We start from the raw sequence: 24,843 nt of genomic DNA, 5'->3' as shown, positions 1-24,843 counted from the left end.
TTTGGAAAATGGCTGCAATGAAACAAAGAGTGAAAAATTTAAAGGGGTCTGAATACTTTCCGTACCCACTGTAGCTCAGATTTAACAACGAGACTTTTTTTTCACTTCCTTGCATTCTCAGGTCTTTTTAGAAAATCACAAGTCTGGGTTATGCTCATACTGCTCCGTTTTGTCCAAATTCAGAAGCATCCAGCAAAAGTGCACAAATATGGACTAAATGAAAGCTGAGTGCTCAATAGGCTCCGTCTGCTTCTGCTCATTGTCTGTTGTTTTGTTTCTGTGTTTTACCTCTTTTGTTTTTTTATTTTACTGTAGAAAACCACTGCTGCTGTAAAAAGTGAATCTCCCCACTGTGGGATGAATACAGTATTATCTATCTATCTGTATTACAAGAGAAAAACATAGGGCATAATTTTGATTTTGATTTGAATTCATAGAAATGAGGAAACATAGGGCTGAGATAAATTAAGGCTGATGGAACATTGGGCGGAGGGAACATGAGGATGATCCCCTTAGTGCAGTGCCATTGTATCCATAACTGTGGGTGACATCACGGCTGCTTTGTCCGCAATTGTTACAGTCTATGGTCTGTTTCATTGTTCAGACCACTAGAGCAGCCAAGTGGGAAAAAAATATTTACATCTGCTCTCTAGTCATAATTTCAAGTCCGAAATATATTGAATTTCTGACAGCTACAATATCTCCCACTTTGTTAAAAGGTTTAATTGTTAATGAACTGCTAAATATGCAATTCCAGAAAATCAGATACATAAGGGTATATACTCCACTTGAATAGAACAAAGCCATCGTTCATGTTGTTAACGTCTGTGCCTTTCCTACAATGACAATTCAAAATGTCTGCTGTGACAAAATCTTTACCTAAGTTCTCCTATTTGAAGCTCAAGATCACTTAGCTCCCATCTTCACTTCAGTGTTAATCTTTTAACCCCAGGCTCATTTTCATGCCCTTCACTAGTATTGTATTACTATATATTTGTATATCCACATTATATACTTAAAATACACATCAACCTAAAGTATAGCTCACGACAGGCTCAGCTATGTTGTGATTATATGACAGCTAAGGGGCATTGTTGCATCAGTAGACAATTAACAACTAACAGATAAAGGCAGCAGTAGATGAGCAACAAACGTTCTGCAAGGTAAAATTGCTATTTTTATCCATGGAGTCTGTTGGCTTTGAAGGAAGTGTAAATTAACCAAAGATCTAAAGGACACCAGGCCCATTTTAAACCAGTTACATGGCAGTGAGTGTGCAGATGAACAACGTCCCTCCGTTGGAACAGCTATCATTTTGTCAGTCAACGTTTTGTCCTCATTCACAGACTGATTTTTGTGCAAAGGAATTTCATGTGAATTTTATATCACAATTATAAACCAATCAGATTTGAGCTACCCAATTTATAAAAATGACATATAATATTTCATGTATAACAATTGAAAAGAACCAATGTTTGAAATGTTTTATATATAATCATGTTCAAATTACACATCTTGAAACTACAATGTATGAAAGTAGATTATACTTACAGGATATCTTTATGGGTAACTGGCTTGCTCCATACTGTTAGACCTACCACCAGGTTTTACTGCGTAATCAGAATATAGCTGACGTTGTGTGTGTGTGTGTGTGTGTGTGTGTGTGTGTGCGTGTGTGCGTGCGTGCTTGCGTGTGTGCGGGTGTGTGTGCATTCTCTTCCAATCAAGCCATGCTGCTTCTCATCTGCAGCCTCTCCCAGGGGTGACAGTCACAGTAATTATGGGTGCCAGGGTGGAAGGGTAATGAGATTATAATTAAGAATAGAGAGTGAAGCTCACAAGAGTTCAGAAGCCGCGTGGGAGTGCAAGGGCCCTTCACACAATTTTAAAGCTCTTCTCTTTTAGATCTCATCAGCAAAACCGAACTGTGTAAAGTTATAAAACCCCAACAGTGAACTAGGAAAGGATTTGGCAGTACTATAGTTCATGATAGTACATGGTATCTTTACAACACAGATACTTTATAACTGGCACACATATGTTAGCTGGAATCGGAGGACTCTATTTGTGAGGTTGCAACTAGTCTATATCCTTTTAGGATTGACTGCTCCTCAGATTTCTCCAAGGTAAATTGAGATAGCTAGCTTATCTCTAGCTAAAGATTTTTTTCTTGCATGACTATTTTACAGGGGCTCAGTGAGGAGTTTAGTGACAATTGTGATTGGTTTAAAGAAATGCCAATAAACCAGAACATTGTTTTTCTCCCATCCTGGAATGCTGTGTGGACTAGCGAGACCCCCCTCCGCTTCGCAGCATGTTGACGGTCTAGTTAAGGGAGATTAGGTTGCACCTTATGATCACCTATGTTTATGAAAAAACATGTTGCAGTTGTAGCAAATTTTTGTTTGTTGCCAATCGTCCAAAATCTAAAGATCATTTCAGCCCTATTAAAACCTCAATTTCTATAGCCATACATTATATGAACTGAACAGAATAGTGAACTAGTCGAATACATGTGAAACTTGTAAGTAAAACAAAATTTGAACGTGTGCTAAAAGCAGAAATTATGGAAAAGTGTTTTGAATAAAGACGGCCACAGGTCAGAGTGTGGAAGAGTAATTATATATTCCCTACAAGCTGAATAAAGGACAAGTTGGGGTGTTTTGGTAGTTCACCTAGGAGAGCATGCACACTATGTATCAAGGCTCAGTCCTTACCACAGCAGCCCAGGGTTTAATTCCGACCTCCGGTGCTGCATGTCTAGCCCTCTCTCCCCCCATTCCTGTCTACAACGTCCTATCAATCAAAGGCCAAAATGCCCCCCCAAAAATAATAAGATAAACTGAATAAAAGAAAGTTGTGAGAGAAAGAGAGAGTCTTCCTGATTAAACTTCAATAAAAGCGTCATGAATCTGGGTTAAATTAGAGTAGATGCCTTGTGACCTGTGTGATTGATGAACCTGTGGGATTTTTCTATATTGAATTTGCAGTGATGAAAAGGACCAAGAAAAGTAAGAATGACCTCATCAATGCAGAGGAAGGCGAAGACCGCTTCACTGACATCTCATCTGCTGGTGAGAACAATACCTTAGACACAACAGCTGCCGTATTATTTACTGCAAGCCCCCATACAGTCCAGCCTTCAAACTGTGTTGGCACTGTAAGTTGAAGGCAATACACAAACTGCTTCCCTGTTTATGCTGCAAGCAGCTTGGTTGATGTCTGATGGTCAGTGGTATAAAATGGACTCTAATAGTGTATGGCATTTTGTTGAATTACTGTAAAATATCTTAGCAACAAGAAAATAAATAGGCAAAGTTAAAAATATGTTTAAAAAATATTAGAGTTTCTCTCAGTCATTTTGGTACATTTCTCTAATCATCTTCATCATTTGCAAAACAGTACAAAGTGTATTTCTCAAAACAATTTGTACAAAGAGCAAAACACCATGGATTACCTGCAAAAGCCATTCTCTTGCTTATAATCCATAGTTCATCTTTCAAAAGTAAATATCCGTGTCAATGAACATGTCAGTGCCATCAGAATGACAAGTCCTTGTGTCCTTGTGTACGGATAAGACAGTCAAATTGCTAAGCCATGTTGTAATTGTAACAGTGTACACTGGAGGGATGTTCTGATGTATAATATGGCTAACGTTTGATGACGATTATTGTAAATTGTAGGTTACACCTTAGTGTATGTGGAAGTTTGAGTGCAAGAGACTGTACAAGATTCACATTTACGCTTTTGCTTTTTGTACTGTAATTTGTTGACAGATCATGTCATTGCGATACAGAAAGGAAAAGACAGAACTGCATAGCACAAAGAAAAAGAAATGGGAACATAGGAAAATCTCCTTAGTGCTGTAGGAATTACAGTTATAGTGCAGTCTTCCTTCTTCTCTCTGGCTTTTGACAATTCCTTGTCCTTCCATTGTCAGACAATGTAGCATTGTGTTGTGTTCCAGCTGTTATATATATATATATATATATGTATGTACAGTATATACTTGCCAGTTGATGCTTAATGGGATACACCTTTGTTAGAGAAAGTCAAGATTCACCTGGGAGCAATTTACCAATTCAAGGCAGGTTTAGAAAAAATGCTTAATGTACATGTATAGAAATATGCTTGACATATTTTGACAAATTGTTTGATCATTTTGTAAGGACTTATGCTATGAACTAATGACTTAATGATGTGGGGGGTGACACTATTTAACAGAATGTCATGTTGATCAAATTTGGATGAACATTACATACACAATTGATAATATAGGAAACAGCAGAGAATTGTACATAATCATTTGCCTGGATGTGTCAAAACATTTGCAACTTGTTCAAAGAAATGAGAAACTGTTTTTTAGACATGCACAAGTGACACAATGATGTAAAGATTGAACAGGTAGTTTTGAGAATTCAATTCTGATATTTTGAATATATAGATATACTGAATTCTGAGAAATGTACCAATGCAACTGAGAAAAACTATAACTGCACCGATCGTTACAAACAAAGGTTTTCAGATGTTTACTTTTCACTTGTTCTAAAGAATGCTGTTCATGAAACAAAATCAGTATTAAAACACTAAATTGTCAAAATGCAGCTAAATGGCTGAAAGAGCAACTGAAGACTGATTTCCTTTTCCTTCTTTTATTAGTTTTTAGAAGCCTGAAGAAGTAAAAGGATTCATTATTCCATATATAAAACCAAAGGTTCAAGGAATAAACTGAATCTTGTACACATGTTTTTTTTTTTGGTCCTGCTGATCAGCTGGGGACTTATGGGATTGATCTTTACTGCACCACTGCAGGAACTCAATAAGACAATAACACCTGATCAAAATTCAGTTATTTTTTCAGTAATCTGGTGTTAATTATAAAATAGTTGCAGAGCTAGTTAGATGAGGAAAACATGGGTAATTAAATAATTTATTTAATTATTTAATTACTAAAAAAATAATAAAAGTACAAGATTGTTATAAACTTATCTACTTACAGTATGGACACGTACTCAATGTTGTAGTGTGCTAATGAGAGAGAGAGAGAGGATCGTCAGGTGATACAGTATGAGTCAGATGTCTGGATTAAAATAGATCAGGAGATGATGTGCCCACTCTTCTTCCTGTGCAAGTAATGAAATTCTAACTGTACCCATTCACCCACTTGACATTTGTACTTAATTTAAGTTACAGAAGGTTTAATATAGTACAGGCTAAAGGGAGTGGTGAGGACCATGGCACTGTAATCTAAAAGAGCCAAATGCTTCCCTTTGGTTACATCACAGTTACAGCTTGTCAGAATATGAAAAAGCTTCTGATGAGATTGTATAATTTCATTATGTCACATTTAGTGCAGTTGTCCTTTTTCCTTTAAAAAAAGACAGAGTGCAGCTTCATACTCTTTAAACCACGCCCACCAGAGGGCAAAACCATTGGCGCCACAATATGAAACTAAGGGCTGAAATGATAACAAAGTGCCTGTAGTTATCTGAAATCATAGCATGCCAAATGATTTTTTTAGCAACCTATGAAGACATGACCCGTAAAGACAATTAAACTGTTATAAGCTAATGTTAGTAATGTGTTAACAAGCTAAGGCACTGGCACAGCTTATTGGTTTATCCGCATTCCACTATAACACAAGTTGCATACTGTGTACAGAATGCTTTAGCTTAACTTACAGATCTATAGTTCACCTAAAACTATTAAACTACATTTGGATATTTGACTTGGTAACAAAATGCTTGGTGCACACATACCATTAGACATAAAGGTTAGTGTCCCACAGTCTCCCACTCTTCCTTCTGACTACTCACGCCTGTATCCACTTTTTTCTTCATAAAAGCTTAGTTTTTCTGTTTGGCAACTTTTCAAAAAGTAGTTATGTGTTCATAACCCTGTTGTTAGTGCACAGAAGCTTTTAGTCATTTCTATTCGCCTTCATGTACAAGTCAAGGAAGAGCAATGAATTGGGACTTAAATGCGCTCTGTCTCTGTATGCTGGATTGTACTGGTGTACCAACTTCAAACTAGTGTTTGACTGTCTTGATTTGGTAAGACCACCTCATTTTAAGACTTGGTAACTTTATTGCATTTTGTGTGTTTTGCTGCAACTGCCCCCCCAGGGTCGCCGTTCACCCGGGCCAGCCTGAAAAGCAAGAACGAGAATTCATCTTACTTCAAGAGGAAAGAGAAAAGAATTCGCTTCACCATCCGCCGTCTGGTCAAGTCCCAGAGCTTCTACTGGACTGTTTTGTGTCTGGTTGGCCTCAACACGTTGTGTGTAGCCATAGTGCACTATGACCAGCCTGAATGGCTCACCTTTGCATTATGTGAGCATCAGCAGTTGTACTGTAAACAAAGTGAATAATATTCATGTAAACAAATACATGTATGCCAATATTGATCCACTATTTATCTTATCAACACTATCATATATGACCGTCGTACATTAGAATATCCGGCAAAAAGTATTTAGTTTCACCCAGTGGCTTCAACCACTGACATGATTTTTACTTTTTAGTGAATTTCTTTTTTATTTTAAAGAAACCGCTTGCACACCCAAAAACGCTCCTGTGTGAATAGTGAATTTAAATAAAAACGTTAAATTCATTATAAACAAAACTGCTTAATTAAAAACCCAACAGCCTTACTGATCTAGTTGTTTAGCAAAGGTTACCTTGTTGTGCTTTAAAGTTGGTCACTCAAATACTGTGGCTCCTCAACCAAACTTAACGATATTTGCTTAACCTCTGCATTAAATGCATTACTGCAAACCATAATTGCAACAATACCATTTTAGAATGGCATTATATGACAGTAGTAGATGACTATATTAGTTAATAAGTAAAGTAACGTGTAGATACTGATGTTAATAGTAAACCTAGTATTACCTTGTTGCTATTAAACATAGGCAAAGATAAGTTCACAGTACTAGCTCTAGTCTACTGTGCATGAGAAGGTTAAGATTTAGACCAACCTCTATGCATTCTAACTATTGGAAAATACCTAGTAATAAAACCCAATCATTCCTTAATACTAATATTGTATGCACCTGTTTTCTCTGTAAGTGCCACTCTAATTTATGTTTAAACATCTTGGTGTACCATTATACATTTCACAAACACACGTGAGCAAACCTACATCTCACATACTCCATCATGGGAGTATAATGCATTATTTCCAAACAATAGACTCTTTCTGTGTCTTATTTGTTGTATTGTAGAAATCATCAGAGAGGGCCTTTTAAATCCAGGGCATTGATCTGTGTTTTTTCTTGTTGTCCCTGGACAGACCTGGCCGAGTTTGTATTCCTGGGCCTGTTTCTGGCAGAGATGTCCATGAAAATGTATGGCCTCGGACCCCAGAACTACTTCCACTCCTCGTTCAACTGTTTTGACTTTGGGGTAATTTGTCCTGAGTTCAATCAATCCACATTAGTTTTTTAGATTGTGAACATCTGTAGTTATTTAAAGTTATTTTAATGATTCAGGACTGGTACTTGATGAAAGTGTGTTTGATTATGGCCAGAATAACAGTATACAACAGTATTTGGAGTGTGTGGAAATGCAAACTGTGTTTCCTCGCCACTGTCGCACTGTTGCTTGCTCTGGAGGAGAATACTAGAACTGTTGGGTCCTTGTAAATTCTGGAGTGTGGTCTATCTGTAAAGTGTCTTGAGATAACTCTTGTTATGAATTGACACTATAAAAAAAATTGAATTGAATTGAATTGTTCACAGGTGATTATTGGCAGTATTTTTGAAGTTATCTGGGCTGCCATCAAACCCGGGGCCTCATTTGGGATCAGTGTCCTGCGGGCTCTGAGACTGCTCAGGATCTTCAAAGTCACCAAGTTAGTCATATAATTTTCTACCTGTGTGCTAGGAACATTGGTTATTCCGTAATTTTTATTTATGTAAACATTTGTCTGTGTGTGTAGGTACTGGAACTCCTTGAGGAACCTGGTTGTATCCCTTCTCAACTCCATGAAGTCTATCATCAGCCTGTTGTTCCTCCTCTTCCTTTTCATCGTGGTCTTTGCTCTGCTGGGCATGCAGCTGTTTGGTGGCCAGTGAGTAATTTGGCCGCTGTTGCTCGTTGGGTTAATTTTAATTAAGCCTTCAAACCTGAACCTCAATTTGCATTAACACTTATCAGTTATTGGTCAGTCAAATCTGAACACAAAGTCATCATATTATGATCTTGGTATTAATGCAACTTACTCTAGTAAGCCCAGAAATCAGCTTAGAAATTACACAAGACTCCTCTTCCATTAAAGATTTGTCTTCCCCAAGTGCAATGCTGTTGTATGTGCATTCAGAAATGGAAGTCAGCCAATGTCCACTCTATAGGGGACTTGCATTTTTTGTTAAGCAAATTTGCAGCCTTGGAAAGATTGTTGAATGCTTGAATAGATTGAATTTGTAGTTTATTAATATTATATACACAAAAAAGAGACCTCTTAAAATGTACAGTAAGATCTTTTAATATTTTCTTCAATTATCCGTGGTTACACTTTAAACAGGAACTGTCAGAAGCTAAAGAAATTTGAAAAAAATATGCCTAGTATGCGGTTTCGGAGGCAGACGCATGCCTGGCTATCTGTGCTCACTGTCTTCATGGCAACAACACACTACTATTTTACCAAAATCCAAAATGTATTGATTTAACAAACATGGTCATTTGTTTACATTTGTTTTTTTTAATTGTTTTTACATTACTAAGGCTCAGAATGTCCCTACAACATGTTTATGGCCACCCATGAACACAGACACTCTCTTCCATCCAATCATATACAGATATTTATTGTGTGTTGAAAACCTGTGGATCTATAGGCAAATAAATGAAAATGACATTGAATGTTTAAAACATTATAACTCAGCAATATCACTGGTCAATTAGTACCATTTTTTACTGTTAGTAGACTTAAACTTATTTTGAAAAGTATCAATAAAGGATGTTAAAACTGCGAACCATTAAAAGGGTTATCAACATCTCTTTGCATACTGTAAATTAACAATGAAGTGTAAAAATATAGTATAACAGTGATTACTTGAATGTCTTAAACCAATGATAATAAAGGGGTCCATAATCTATTATCTGGGAGGAAACCTCTCAACTGAATTAGATGAAAATAAAAACAAATTTCACAGGCTCCTGAAATAAATACAGTCTTGTCTTTCTGCTCTTTTAATGAGATCCTGACTAAAGCAAAAACATGGATTTTTAAGAAGGCACAAGACACATTCTGCTATCATTCCACCCTCCTCTATCTGCATTCCTAACATCGGGGGGAGATGTAATTAGGTCCCAGTAGACGGACAGAGATACAAAATGTCAGCATTAGCACAGCTCATCCATTTGAGAGGAATAAACACTCAGAGATCAGCCATAAGGTCACAGAGACAGACAACTTAAACGTAATAGCCATATATTTGCTGGAATAATATGCAACAGCCTAATGGACAGGGTAATAAGCTGCTCCATCCTCAGGCAGGAGGGACTTTGACTGTGTTGTGGTTCTTAAGCTTAATTACATTCAAAGACTGCTTGTTTTCTCCCTGTAGATTTAATTTTGAAGATGAAACGCCAACAACCAACTTCGACACATTCCCAGCAGCGATTCTCACTGTCTTCCAGGTAAAGGTCAACTCCATTATGCTTCCCCTCCCCCCCTTACTCTACTTGTAGCACTGAACAGGACTCAGTAACCTGAGCTTGTGTCTCCCCTGCAGATCCTAACTGGGGAGGACTGGAACGCAGTCATGTACCATGGGATCGAATCACAAGGGGGTGTTCACAGGGGGATGTTCTCCTCCATTTATTTCATTGTTCTCACTCTCTTTGGCAACTGTATCCTTCCTGATTGATCCAAATCGCTTCATCCTTTGTGGCTGTCAGGCAGCTTTATCGCACTTTGAAAGAATGTTTTATCGATTTGATGAAAAGCTGCAATTGTAGTTATTGATTATGTTTTTATCAATCATTTGATCTTTTCCTGAGACCACGCATAACCAGACACACTCCTCAACGTGTTCTTGGCCATTGCTGTCGATAACCTCGCAAATGCCCAGGAGCTCACTAAGGTACAACATTTCTTTATAGCTTTATAGCAGTTTACAGTAAATACATACTGTATAGGCCGTAGCACCATCTTACCCACAGCATCCACCATTAAAAGTATTTTACCTAAATCATATCCCACATGCACATGGCCTTTTATCCGCCCCCCCTTTTTTTAAGTAAGTAAGTAAGTAAAAGTTTATTTATATAGCACCTTTCACAGGTATAGGGCCACAAAGTGCTTCACAACTAAAACATTAATATCATAAAATACACACAATAAAAGCATAGACAGTCCATGATCATATCAACCCACAAATAGCTAATTGAAAGCCTGAACAAATAAATGTGTCTTTAGACTGCATTTGAAGGCATCAACAGAATCAGAAAGGCGCATAGACGGTGGAAGGTCATTCCACAACCTAGGGGCAATAGCCTGAAAAGATCGGTCACCTCTAGTACAGTAGCAAGTGCATGGAACCGTCAGCAGGTTCTGATCCACAGACGTCAGAGCACGCACAGGGGCTGAATCAGGTCACTAATATAGAGGGGAGCCTGGCCATGTAAAACCTCTGAAAACTAGAATTTCAGAATTTTTAAATATGTCCTATAAGACACTGGTAGCCAATGAAGTTCTTTTAGGATTGGGGATATGTGAGACCTCCTATTAGTACGTGTTGAAATTCTGGCTGCAGAGGTTTGTACTAATTGCAGTCGAGAGAGCTCCTTTTGGTTTAGGCATACAAATAAACAATTACAATAGCCTAACCGCGAAGACAGTATGATATAAGGGTACCTTGTTTTACTGGTTTTGTAATAGGGTCCACTCTGGAAGATGGTAATGTTGTAGTTTGACTGATATATTACCAGATCAGATACTCATCATAATGAACTGGCAAGATCATTTGCATCTCTGTAATATCTCACTGCTAAAGGAGAGCCTGCTATCCACTATTTGAGCCTCTTCTTTAAGAAATTTATGTTTACATGTCTTGTCCATTTGCAAATGCCAGTGAGTAAGTGAATACATTGAGTTGATCCCTAAAAGTGTTCCTAAGATAATGAAAAAGTCTCAAGTAGTAGTCTTAGCCAGCAAAAACCAATAAAGCCCACTAAGGCTGTGTTCAACCAAAGAAAAACTGTACAAAGAAAACTGTACAGTTCTACAGTTGTAGAACTGTACAATTAGAAATAAAGGGCTGTCTCAAATATTAGCCTGTTTTAAAAAAAGTTGTTGTTCTCTCTGTCGTTTAGTTAAATGTGAGAATTTGCAGGAAGATATTTGGAAATCGGATTGGCTGGTGGATCACCAACAATACTGTAACTGTACTGTACTCCAGAGATAAACTCATCACATGTGTGTATGTATGTACTGTGTGTGTGTGTGTGTGTGTGTGTGTGTGTGTGTGTGTGTGTGTGTGTGTGTTTGTGTGTGTGTGTGTTTTTGAACATACTGTCCAGGATGAAGAGGAGCAAGAGGTGGCCATCAATAAGAAGCTTGCACTCCAGAAAGCCATGGAGGTAAAGGAGGTCAGCCCCATGTCAGCCACTAACATGTCCATCACAGCGTAAGTCATCCTCCTCTAATGTTTGCTCTGGCTTAAGACATGGGAATTTGGGGTACTTTTGTTGTTTTGTTTTTGTTGTACTGCCCTTGCAAAAGACCAGTTTGCCGTTTTGTCAAAACATTGCAGGATGCACATATACAGAATTTTAAAATGTAATTATCTCCACCCTGCCCTTATATTCAGTGTCCAAAATTAGTTTTTTTGTTTGAGGGGCAATCCATGGCTATATAGCTTAAAACATTTACATTCTGCTTATAGCCTAAATATGTAGAATCCTTCTATTCCTCTTTATTTGTGTGAAGCCCTCGCTGTTTCTCTGTCTGTATTTAAACAAACATAAACAACCTAGTCATTTTTTTCTTTTGTTGATACTTGCATGCATACTCTGTTTGATTCAGCTCTTGCTATGCCAGAGGATATTTTGTATTTGCCATCCCAAAGCATAATGTTGACTAACCTCCTCAGAGTCTATGTCTGAATGAAAGTCAATGTTAATCTCCTCATCTACACACATTCTTTTCTTCACAAGATAGATCCCTGCTTTCTGGTTCCTAAATAACCTCTGCTGTATCTGACTACACAGACTACCAATCATAACAATCACTGAGAAAATACTACTCACAAATAGAGGGATATGTATATTCTACAGCCAGTAGGTCCTTGATTTCTCCTTTCTTAATTTAAGCAGAATGGACACTTTAAACCACACATATACTGTACAGCATGTATGACATTGGGATAGACAGATATTTAACAAAAAGCTTCACAGAACAAGCAAATACAGCTGTTTTGCAAGTCAGTGAAACCATTCACAAGGCGCATTGTGGACTTACTGGAGATTCCCCAGGCAGTGATGATAGTGTATACTAGAGGTGGGACAAAATATCGATACGGCAATATCTTGCTATTCTTCTTCATGCGATACAAAAAACAATACGTTGGCACCAAATATCTATATTTTCATTAATAAAATAAGGTGCTCTGAATAGATTTCCCTGCTCCAAGTGTCACTCCTTGAAGTGGCGCTCAACACATGAATGAGCGAAACCTGAACCTAAGTTGTCTAACTGAAGAAGAAGAGGTTTTAAACAGGATAGCAGACAGCAGTTTGAAGAAAATAATAGATGCCCCAGACACATTGTAGTCCATAATCTGGACCCCTAGTTGCTCTATGGTTCTGCAATTTTAATTGACAGACTGAAAAACTAGTGATGCAGAATTGTGCTGTTTTCTTACAGTTTGCATTTGCAGTGACTAAAGAGAGAAAACATAGATAGATAGATAGATAGATAGATACTTTATTCATCCCGAAGGAAATTTTAGAAACATGCCCTTAACCCTTTCATGGGCATTTTGTATTAAGATTTAGACGGATATCGTGATTTATAATTATTGGATTGCCTAGCAATATATTGATTATCGCAGATTTGCTGTATTGTGATATTATTGGTACCGTGTATTGTGTATTGTGTATCATATTGTGAGGTACCCTTTGATTCCCTCCCCTAGTGTATACTAAAAAAGGAACTGATAGTTTTATATAAATTGCCTTATTCTTGTTTAAAATATGCTATATACAGAACAGTGTACATTGCATTGTTAACTATTCTTTACCATTCCTCTAAATATACTGCTTTGTACACATTTTTTTTATCCCGAAACAAACTATTTTACTAAAGGCTCATTTGTATACTTAGAGTTTGTGTAACATAGATCATAGGCGTACTGCTCTGGAGTTGTACATAATGTCATTGGTGGTGTTGACCCTCAGCGAGTAGCGTCAAAAAGACTTATTTACTGTTTCCATTGAGCACATGGTACATACCCTATGTGGCAAAGTAGCATGGCAAAAATAACATATGCCTTTATTCTTGAGGTGCTGGATTACACATAAAATGGAGATCTGGAGTTTAAGTACATTTTAATTTATTACCATTGCAGGATGCTTTACAACATATCCTTGGATTTACAATGACTTACAATGTATTAGTTTGTGACTTTGTTTATTTAGACTGTGAAGAAGGGACATTTGGACAAAAAGACAATTAATATAAATGACAGTGAAACGTCTGGTCTTTAAAGTTGCGCTAATCAATACTTGTAAATAAATAATAGATTAAATAACTGTGTGTTATGTAATCTAGTGACAAATTTGCAGAGAATTACCGACTTGACTCTGCAATTGCCCTCAGTTCCATAGAGCTTTTAAGCATCTTTCTGCTTATTTTAGTTTTACAGTCAACAAACTCCACTCCCATCAACCTTTCTGCCGGCGGCAGCATGCAGCTCTTTTCTTTAGTGATGAAGCTCTGACAAATACATTGTCCAGCACCAAAGTGTTGACATTGCTGTGGAGCATTTATTTTCCCCAGTAGTTGATGGCGACCAAAACAAAGCTAACAGGAGAGTGAATATTGGAATTATATGCAAATCCCATTCCAGTTGAATGCTAATGTTTTTCCTTGTTGGCTGAATGTGTAACTAGGCAACAATTAACACATTTACTGTAACAACTTTATAAGGTTGCCTTCAAGTGGTCTACAAAAATTGTGAATGTAGCTTCAATCTTGCAAGTTTTTAATGTTTTTTTATTTTGTTTACCTAATCTAAACCAAATGCAAGATCTACTAGACAACTATTCTGTGGAAAGAACCACAACTGAGACCATTTGCACTTTAAGTGGGGCCAGTTACATGTAAATGAAAAATGGTCTTTCATACAAAAACCAAGGGCCATTTTCCCATCAGTAAAACTCTAATGGGATTATGCTGATTACATAGTTTTTTATCAAAACGTGTGAAGCTCACCTGATCCCTCACGAGTAAACTTGACCATATTGTACATGATTCAACTTACCTGCCAATAGCAGCAAAATATACTTTGTGTCACCACACAAACACTACTAGCTGTTGCAATACTTGGTTTTTGGAACAGACCTCAATATTGAGACTAAAAATATTTTAAAGCTTTACCCTTCACATTGTTCTTGTATCCGGAGCAGCTTTACTTCTACAAATATCCATCAAATTCAATTATCTTTTTGCATTTTTTTCCAGTATATCTCTTTTGGAACTGGACTTTAATGGTATTTATCTTGCTCATTTTAGCATACAACTAAATACTGAATCACTCTGGCAGTCACAATGTCCCTGATGGTCCACTTGTGTGATATTTCCTTTCTGGTTCAGTCTCAGCTTTGTGTTCTCTGAGCTTTGACTTCCCATTGCGTTAAATTGTGATGGGAGACTAAATGACACAAAGAAGACAGAAATGTTGAATGGTGTCTGGCTATTTTTTCTGACTTCATCCTATATTGTGTTCCCCTTCCCCGTTTTTGTTTTGTGCATGTGCAGTTTTCTTACACGCAGTCGAGGTAACGCACACTCTAGCAGCTCATCCATCTGCAGCGTTAACTCACTGTGAGTTATTATCTCTCTGTTACAATTTTTAAATCCTCCCATTCCCCTTCTCTCATCCTTGTTTTTCTGCTGTCTAACCCTGTCTTCTTCTGGTGTCATTATGTCATTCTTCTGTGTGAAATGTCCAAAACAACATGACAGCTCCTCTGTGATCACACCTTCTGGTAGAGCTGCGTGAGTGTTTCAATATTTCCATTACTGTGTTCTGTTTTTATTGCTTCCCTGTGATCAACAATTGTCACAAGTGTCTGTGTCAGTGATCATGATATCTGACTTTTTGTGAGTGACACCCTTCTGTCTGAGAACGATTGTTTTCAATAACTGCATCTCTGCTTCTTTAGATTTGAAAATAGAACATATCATTATTCATAATGTATGTGTTCATAATGTATAATATCAAGTGTGATTCATTTTCCCAAGCTGGTTGTAAATATCTATTGCACTGTATGTTATATTGCTGCTGCGTCAGCTTTAGGCTTGTGTTATACAGATGAAGAGCATGCCTGCTCAGTAGAAACACAGACAGATGCTGAATGACTTAGTAGTTGGACACAGCAGTTCTTAGATTGGCATGCACCAAGAACACAAAAAGAAGCCTTAGTAACTTAATAACCATGACAAATTGTAAAATTGGTAAACAGCTTTCAAGTATATTGATTACCCTAGCAGATAATGAATTGAATTGAATTGAATTGAATTGAATGTGAATTGAATTACCTTTTAACAATACAATGTATTGTCATGAACAGGTTCGTATACTATGGAATGAAAACGTATGCACAACGATTTGTATTATATCCTCCAAAATTGGGACGCCCGCTGGATGGTCATGTGATAAGGTCATGTGATAAGATATGGTCATGTGGTCAGTTTAGCTGACAAAATGGGACTGTGAGCCTGGTACAGGGCACTGTGAGGGGACAGTTTTAGCGGCCATGGCAGTTATGTGTTACTTAATTTTAGTAGTACTCTTGGGGAAACCTGTTTCCTTGGTGAAAGTCCTGTGTTTTTCACTTAACTTCTTCCGGGACATGAACTCTGCTAGAATTCCCTGTGTTTTAGGACCCAACCATCCACCCCAACCTCCTCCTTTCGCAGATCTTTGCAGTCTTATACAGCTGCATTCAATGTGGTGCATGCAGTAATAAATACGGAATACATACGAATTGTAGTGCATTATTTTTCGTAGCTTAATGTACGAGTGGTTCATGTGAACGGCCTGAACAATAATAACAGTACCAGATACTTTACGCTTACTACCACACTACATCCAAAATTGGTGTAGCACCTTTTTTAAGTTACATTAGGACAAACCACTGAGAGTTTGCTTATTTCTGCTGCTACAATAATTTGCTAATTTTTTTACCAACAAGCAAGAGGGTGGTTTACCTCCATCCTATTCTGAGATCAGACTTGTTTATTAAAAAGCATTATAGCAAATTTTTGAAGATATTTTGTTTTGAAAAATAAAATCTACATCGTAGTTTAAAAAACTGATGAACAGATTGGATAAATAGTACATACAGCGCATACTGTTCACCATTGTCCCCTGTAAATATGTTAACCCTCTATTGCATGAATTATTTTTTAAACTTGGTAAAAATATCTTGATGTGTTTTTATTACTCCAGGATGCTTAAATAATGCAATTGAAAAAAAAAAATTGAAAAAAAGTTGAAAGGTGGGTAGTTGGTAATTTGTTGCCATATGGCAACAACGCGCATTCGTGGAAAGTGCCAAAAAATCCATTATTTCTTTAGAAACATGCTTTTATCGAAATAATTACCAAACAAATTCAACTTATATGTATCAACATGTATAGCCCAATGTGTTTACAATCAAATTAGTTTATTTTAATTGTAGTTTTTGATAATTATTAATAATACCACTGTAATAAGTCTGTCATATACACCTGAAAGAAGACACACGGATACAATGTACTTGATTAGGGGCAAAATAAGCACAACACACTGACTAAACTTACAATTACTGAACTATATGTCACTGAAAACATATTTCTGGTACATAATCTTCCTTTAGTAACTCCCTATTTAAACCAGAAGGGTATATTGATTATAAATGTCAGGGGACCAACAGATATAATGGAATAACTCATTTTTATTGGTGAGCAATTAATTTACATTAGTGTGTAATTAATAATTTAGATAATATATTCATTAAAAAATGGCTGGAATAGCATAATATAAATACATTTTATGTTTTTCTTTTAAAATATTATAAATAATTGCAAACATACTGTTAGAGTAGCCTAAACTTATAGTAATTCAATTGAGCCCATTAGGCAAAATGTACACATTTCACGTCAATATTTGCATAATGTTGCCATATGGCAACAAATTAATTTGAGCCTTTTACAGAAAAAATACAAAATTTTAACTGCTTTAAATGATAAAAAATTTAAGTTTACTTATTCCAGATAACAGTTGAATATTTTTTTTTTTCAAAGAAATGCTTCTAAAATTGAGAAAAACAACTACATTTTGGCTGATACTGGAGCGGGATCTTTTGTGTGGCACATGTCCGGAAAAGGGGGGGGGGACAGGACTCTGAGGGTATGTGAAGTCATCAAATGAGTACAACTTCAAAATAAAAGACCTATTTAAACAATTAAACAAAAAACAATGCATTTTACATGGTTTATTGTAAAAAAACACTAAGAAAAAGAATTTGTTGCCATATGGCAACAACATGCAATAGAGGGTTTAATGGTCACACACTGTTTCTTTAGTTCTTCAGTTACAAATTACATGTGACAAAGACATTTTGACAGAAACACTATGAAAACAACTTAAGGTTAATTTAATAAAATAACTGAGAAGCATAATTTTAATGTCCCACTATGTACATTGAAACAAATGCTATGGAAAAGAATTATTAGGCAAGTCAGATATTCCATAGATCTTTTACATTGTAGTAGCAAATGTGTGTATTTAGTGTTTGTCTCCTGTCCCCATTATTCCTCCTGCTTCTTCTCAGCAAACAATTTCTTTTGGGTTTTTGTATAATTTTGCATTTAGACGTATAAAATTCTCCCCTTGCCAGTTTTCTGAAGCTTATTTGCCCCCCCCCCCCCGCCCTCTGTGCTTTTGTCTGTAACCTTTTTCTGCCCCTTTGAAGTTCCTTCTCTCCCTGTGTTTGCTTCTCTGTTTGTTACTCCTTTTTGTGTTTGTAGGAGTTATGTCTGCACCCCAGTCCACTATCTGAGGTAAACCCAACTGGCTGCTAGCAAGGTGGTCAATGATGATTACATGTTTAACCCTTGTGTTGTCCTTTGGGTCCCAGAGACCCTCCTGTATTCAATCATATTTTTCTGCTACAGTAGCCTCGTCCTCCAGGGTCGCAAGACCCATTCTGCACTCAAACACGTTTCCCACTAGCCTCATCTCGTTCTCCGGGATCCCAAAGACCATAGTGTATTCAATCGTATTTTTCTGCTACCGTGGCCTCGGCCTCCGGGGTCCCAAGACCCATCCTGCACTCAAATGCGTTAGATAAACTAAACAAGTCCCTGTGGCAAAAAGGACAACACAAGGGTTTAAATAGTTCATCATGATCTCATAATTTACAGAGACCACATTTAAAACCGAGCTGCCTTGCATTCCTGCCATGCACACCATGTTACAAGCTTTTCTGTTCATTCAATGAGTCCAGTCCCATGTTGTCCATCCATAGTGCAGTGTGCTTGCTCTTGATGTTTTACATATGTAGAATGGTGGGTATAAAGAATGCTACTGTTAAGAAAGTGATATAAAGAGATGGCATTGTGAGATATTATTTCACAACTGTGAGGAGATAGGAGTTTTTAGTTTACACGGTATAAAAAGTGCATGCAATCAGCCATTTCAAAGTACTGTATTACACACCCACATTGACAGAACAAAGTAGCATGTCAAAGCATGGTAATGTGGCCAGGGTTGGCCTTTGTTCAGACCTACCCATGAAAGTTTTCTCTCCATAGTAGCCTGCGCTAAATGGACCCAGTTTTTTGCTCTTTTGAAAGCTCCATTGCACCTTGGTCATACTGTAAATCATTCAGCATGTAGGGACTATGTGTGTCATCCTGAGATGTAAAATGAAATATACAACTGTTATCTTGTGCCATGAAGTATGAAGTATATACATAGTAAATCTGTCATCCCTCAAATGAAACCATATCTTTATTTGTATCCATTGGAAATACTTATACCCTTTTTAGAAATGACAATCTGTTGTTGTTTTGACTTTGAAGCGAGGGATTTAGAGAATAATTTCCAACTTATTTTATGTGATAATATTATTGTCATTGGTTTTGATTTGTCTGGTTCTTCTGCCCCTCCCCCAGTAAGGAGCAGCAGAAGTCAGTGAAGACAATGTCTGTGTGGGAGCAGAGGGCCAACCAGCTGAGGAGGCAGAACCAGGCGAGCTGCGAGGCCCTCTACAGTGAGCTGGATCTTGAGGAGCGTCTTCACCTGTCCTCGGCCCTGAACATCCGGCCTGACATGAAGACCCACCTCGACCGGCCGCTAGTTGTTGAACCGCGTGATGGGCTATTGCTGGCCGGCCATCAACACCACCATCACAAGCCCTCCATGCCAGAGGAGGCAGAAACTGCCACTGACCCTCCTCCTCCTATGCCTCACCAGGCCCGTCGCCACCACCGCCACAGAGACAGGGACCGGTCCAGAACAAAAGAGGGGACAAATGAAAACAGTGGCACAAGTAAGGACAGGGGCCACCACGTCCATCACAGCCGCTCCAAAGACCATGACAGCAGCCGGGGCAAAGAAGTGAAGAGCGAGAGGTCCCGAAGCCAAGAAGGAGGCAGGAGACATCACCATCAGAGCTTAGTGGATGACAGCGGAGGTGGAGGAACCATGAGCGAGAGAGAGCATCAACATCATCATTCACACCGGCAGTCCCTAGGGGGAAATGGGACAGTGAACAGTGGCGGGAGGGGAGAGCGAAGATCCCGCCACAAAAATGGACGTCCGTCTAACAGAGATGCGGATAGGAATTCCAGAGGAGACAGTGGTGCCAATGGAGAGCGGAGGAAACATCGGCCTTATGGATCAAGGGGCCAATCCACAGTTGAAGTACAGGTGTCCAACGAGAGAGAGAAGGATCGCAGGTAAAAATCCAATCTACTACATGGTCGATACATTTTTTGACCTTGCCTTCTGGAATGAAAAAAATAATAATTGCACTGAAAGAGATCATCAAAGGTTTCCAGTGACCCTGCAGTATTAAATGGTGTTTCTACTGGTCAATAAATGTTCAGCCATATGCGTCAGTCAAATGAATGTCACTGATTGGGGGCAGGTAACAAATCAGTGGGCCATCAGTAGGATATATTAGTTAAGAAAATACAGTTTATTCATCTCTAAGATGCTATCTCTGTTTTTGGGACAGGTTTGTCGACTCAGAGGGTGAGGTCCTCGCCATCTCCGAGCAGGGCTCTGAAGGGGTCAACTGTCCTCCTGACCGACAAGAGAACTCAGACAAGCAGAGGAACATTACAAGAACTGGCCCAACCTCCATCCACATTCCTCCTGTGACTATTACTTCTCCACCTGGAGACACCACCCTCATACAAAGTCAGTACCAACTGAGGCCTGCAGGATGCACACATAATTTAACTTCCATGGCGGCCAATACATTGAAGGTTTTTTTCTATAGCCACACACAGCTTAGGTTGATCACTAACAGGAAATAAGAAAGTCAGTCTGAGATGGCAGAAAAACTTAATTTCTCAGCTTCTGAAAATGTGTTTTTTTTAAATTAGTAAAACTTCTTTTTAAATATTGTTTGGGGCGTTTTATGCCTTTACTATCACAGTCAGTAGAAAGATGACAGGAAATAATGGAAAGATGGGGAGTGAAATGCACAAAAGGATTTAGACCTTTCTGTACATTAACTGGGAATGTTGCTTTCCATGGTTAAAGTATTTAGGCCACCGTGCTTTCCCAAAGAAAAAAAAGTCTCAAATCCATGAATGATAGGCAGGAAGAAAAGGAAAAATCATCATCAAACAACTTGAACAATATGACTGTTTATACAGGTACATGATTACAATGTGATGGTTGATAACGATACAGCCAGACCTTGGTAAAATGGTAACAGTTAAGATTCTTTCATTGTATCAAACTCTACTTTGCAGGGGTCGGAGAAGAGATCTAATTTATTCTCTAATGGTGTTTTGAGGGTAAAAAATTAGATGAATGATTGTTGGGCTTGTGATACAATGCCTCTCTGCCATGTCAATAATTTAATAAGGTCCCATTGTAAATTACATGCTGTATTTGGTGAAGAATGATGCCGCTTAGGAGTCAAATGTGATGATGGTGTGTTATGACCCTTGCTTGCATTGCTGTAAACACATTATCTATCTCCCCAGTTAACAGTATTGACTGTGCGACAATGCCCATGAATGAGAAGGCCCTGGCGGATCGAGGTCAAAGTGGACCCAAACCCATTCTGCCTTACAGTTCTATGTTCATCTTCGGACAGACTAATCCGTGAGTCACCTCAACCTTCTTCAACTTCTTCACCTCCCTGTAGGATCTCCCACATGCTATGGAATTCTAACCATGGAGAGATTGGGTGAAATTACTTTTTTATTTCCTATCTATAAGGTATCATTATTATTATTATTTTCGTGAATCACCGAATCCTACACCGATTTTTCTTTGTTAAATCATTTAACCTGATAAAGGTCTAGTGGCTGAGAGATTGGCTTTATTGGATCCTTGCTTTAGGCCTTTTTTTTTAGCAAATGAAAAGTGAGAAGATAGTTGCTTCTGCAGCCCAATCTCTGTGTCCACTGCTTGCTGTTTCTTTAACTCTCTTTGTCTGTCCATCCCTTCTTCCCTAACCTCAGGGTGAGGCGGTTATGTCATTACATTGTGACTCTGCGTTATTTTGAGATGTCCATCCTGGTTGTCATCGCAATGAGCAGTATTGCTTTGGCAGCAGAGGACCCTGTCTGGACAAACGCCCCTCGCAACAATGTGAGACACATGGTGTTTGTGAAATTTACACATATACAATGCAAATTAACACTTATTTTCTTGTCAGTATGGAGTTTTGGCTGTCACATAATTTAAGGGTAATTTTTGTATTTTTCAGCCTGGACCCAATTTCCCATGCATTGATGTCTAAGTGACAAATCTAAACTTGTAAATCTTTGAAATTGGTCTAGTAATTGGTAACAGCATTATGGAAATAATCCCTTCAGAGATAGACCTTTCTGTTAAAGAGTAAAATATTTTTTTGTTTGACCAGAAACAGCTCTGCAATTGCCCATTTACGTTAAATTGCAGCTTGTTTTGCTGTGCTGGCTGCAGCAATCTTGCTTAAACTAGACCAATTTCAAAGGTTGTTGTTCCCATCAGTCACTTAGACACAAAAAACATCGGAAAAAACGTTGGGGGGAAAAAACAATGTTCCCCTAAATCCATTACCTGTTAAGTGATAAGAACATATATACTATCTTCCATTTTGTAAATAATTGACTCTTGTGCTCAATGCTAACAACTTTATACGCAGTGCCTAAAACAGGCTACATAAACCTACAGACTGATATGATTACATGATTATTATATGCCAAGACCCCAACCAGAGGAGAATACATTTCTCCATAGTCGTCTGTTTCAGCACGGATCTCTTCTCTCTTTTGCAGGTGCTCAAATATCTGGATTATGCCTTTACTGGTGTTTTCACTTTTGAAATGGTGATCAAGGTTAGCATGCAGATGCATACACATTTAAACACTGATAACCTTGTGACTTCATTGTCTTTCACTGCACTTTTTAATCCTCAATCGAAGGTGCAATATTTAATTTTAGTGTTTAAAATAGTTACTGCAGTCCAAATTTTAAAATGCTGGCAAACGCGCCATCTCCCTCAACCCCTCATCCTCAGACTCAAAGTTTACAGGTGTTGCCAGGTTGAAATCACTGAACTCAATGTCCCACAATGTCAATGTTAGCTAGATGCTAGTCTTGCATTGCAAGACCTTACTTCGCAGCGCTGTAGCTAAATGCTGGCTATGTTGACATTCATAAAAGCCTCTGCTCTTCCTAAACGCAACAACAACAATTACTGAAAAAGACCACAAATTGCGGAGTTCTGTATGGACTGACAGCCATCCTTTCGTGGCTTAATTTCACTGCAATCACCGCTAAAAGGGGTTGCCTGGGGAAGCGGGGAACGGGCGTCCATGATCCTCGTAGAGTCTAAAGCTACGAAGTTACACAGGCTCTGTATTCTGCAGACCACTCTACCTGTCTACTTTTAAAAACTCACTCGTCCCTCCCCTCCATGAAGTACAGCTGAGCTGATGGTGCGTACATACTATATGCCAACATAGGGCCTACTGCACAGGAAACCTCAAAAAACAGCAATAATAACAGCAATAGTAAAAGTAAAATATCTATGTGAATGCATGCATACAAACTAAAATGTTATTTATAGTGCAACCAATGTAAATTATACTGGATATTATTAGCAATACATGCATAATCAAAATGTCTGTTAAACAAGGAGCTCGACGCACCAGGATTGGTTTTCTAGATGACAATGTATTATTATTTTTAAAACAACCACGAGTACATTAAGTGTTCATAAACTGCTCAATGGCCAAGAAAGGCCTAAGTGCCACAAAGTTTGATGCCAAATCTTTCTTTTCCGACATGCTAGGCTAAATATATGAACATATATATATGAAATATAAACATTTGGGCCTGCAAGGCGGCAGAAAAGAGACGCAGAGATGTAAGACAACATAGCTCTACCTTACTATGATTTCGGTACACCAAACGTAGATTTGCGCTCCGGAGTTCGGCCGATAAACTCTCCCATGAGACTCTGAATATCCAGCTCTTCCAAAATGTCTTTGTGGACATGAAGCAGTGCCATGTGTGAAAGTCTACTCTAAGTTATAGCGCTACAGACCCAGGTTTTAAGGCGGCGAAGAGCTGAGAAAGACCTTTGGGAGCCAGCAGTAGACACTGTTAAACAGTGGATTAGCTTTTTCTTTTATTTTTATTGTAATCCCAGTTTTAAAGCTTTGCCTATGATGTGTAGATGAATACAAATATTTGTTGTTGCATGATCTACAAGATTCACTAAAAGCAACTTGTCTATACACTGTACACTACACATTATGGCTGCATGTTAGTTTGTGTAGGTAATCATCTTACTGTCCAACCTGTCATACCGTGAAGCTGGTGATGGCGTTGTTAGCCACAATAATATTATTCACCTCACTGTGACCATTGTGGTGTATTCAGGATATATACTCAGTACTACTCAGTGCGACAATTAAAGACTTGTATCATGTTGACCTGCCGACAGTTTTGTTGTCACTACTTAGAATTCCTTATGGGGATGACAGAAATTACGCACTATAGCTTTAATGTATAAATTAATACATAATTAACCATAGAAAGAATATAGAATAATCAATAATAAAAAAATATATTTAATTTAATAGACTCACCCAGTACTGGCATAATAGCATAGTTCCATATCAAAATAAAGTTAATTTTAAATAAATAAGTGTAATATGTATAAAAAGACATAATGGTGTTTTTGGTTTAGATGGTGGACCTTGGCCTGTTGCTTCATCCTGGAGCCTACTTCAGAGACCTGTGGAACATTCTGGACTTCATAGTGGTCAGTGGGGCGCTGGTGGCTTTTGCATTTTCGTAAGTGTATTAACTCCTGTCTTTCATAAAATACAATGTTTTCAATTAGTAAATAGTTAATCCTGATCAACAGAGTTGGTGGTGAC

General features: G+C 38.0%; 1 protein-coding gene across 2 annotated transcripts in view; it reads left to right on the top strand.

The window, feature by feature from the left end:
• Nucleotides 1-24,843, top strand: part of cacna1ba (calcium channel, voltage-dependent, N type, alpha 1B subunit, a) — a 168,458-nt gene that overhangs the window by 91,790 nt on the left and 51,825 nt on the right. The window contains exons 10-27 of one of the 2 annotated variants that reach the window (XM_034871800.1): nucleotides 2,991-3,074; nucleotides 6,126-6,332; nucleotides 7,294-7,406; nucleotides 7,742-7,854; nucleotides 7,942-8,073; nucleotides 9,569-9,641; nucleotides 9,737-9,854; nucleotides 10,020-10,087; nucleotides 11,526-11,632; nucleotides 14,986-15,051; nucleotides 15,193-15,225; nucleotides 18,244-18,276; nucleotides 19,393-20,178; nucleotides 20,460-20,644; nucleotides 21,445-21,565; nucleotides 21,928-22,057; nucleotides 22,729-22,788; nucleotides 24,651-24,757. In XM_034871800.1, the coding sequence (XP_034727691.1) occupies nucleotides 2,991-3,074; nucleotides 6,126-6,332; nucleotides 7,294-7,406; nucleotides 7,742-7,854; nucleotides 7,942-8,073; nucleotides 9,569-9,641; nucleotides 9,737-9,854; nucleotides 10,020-10,087; nucleotides 11,526-11,632; nucleotides 14,986-15,051; nucleotides 15,193-15,225; nucleotides 18,244-18,276; nucleotides 19,393-20,178; nucleotides 20,460-20,644; nucleotides 21,445-21,565; nucleotides 21,928-22,057; nucleotides 22,729-22,788; nucleotides 24,651-24,757 (2,536 nt within the window). Of the gene's footprint in view, nucleotides 1-2,990; nucleotides 3,075-6,122; nucleotides 6,333-7,293; nucleotides 7,407-7,741; nucleotides 7,855-7,941; nucleotides 8,074-9,568; nucleotides 9,642-9,736; nucleotides 9,855-10,019; nucleotides 10,088-11,525; nucleotides 11,633-14,985; nucleotides 15,052-15,192; nucleotides 15,226-18,243; nucleotides 18,277-19,392; nucleotides 20,179-20,459; nucleotides 20,645-21,444; nucleotides 21,566-21,927; nucleotides 22,058-22,728; nucleotides 22,789-24,650; nucleotides 24,758-24,843 lie in introns of those variants that run through there. The other variant, XM_034871799.1, reaches the window with a different exon arrangement.

Source organism: Etheostoma cragini, chromosome 5, assembly GCF_013103735.1.
Source record: "Etheostoma cragini isolate CJK2018 chromosome 5, CSU_Ecrag_1.0, whole genome shotgun sequence".
Lineage (NCBI taxonomy): Eukaryota > Metazoa > Chordata > Actinopteri > Perciformes > Percidae > Etheostoma > Etheostoma cragini.
The sequence above is the reverse complement of the archived record's forward strand: the minus strand, read 5'-3'. Positions and strand labels throughout refer to the sequence as shown.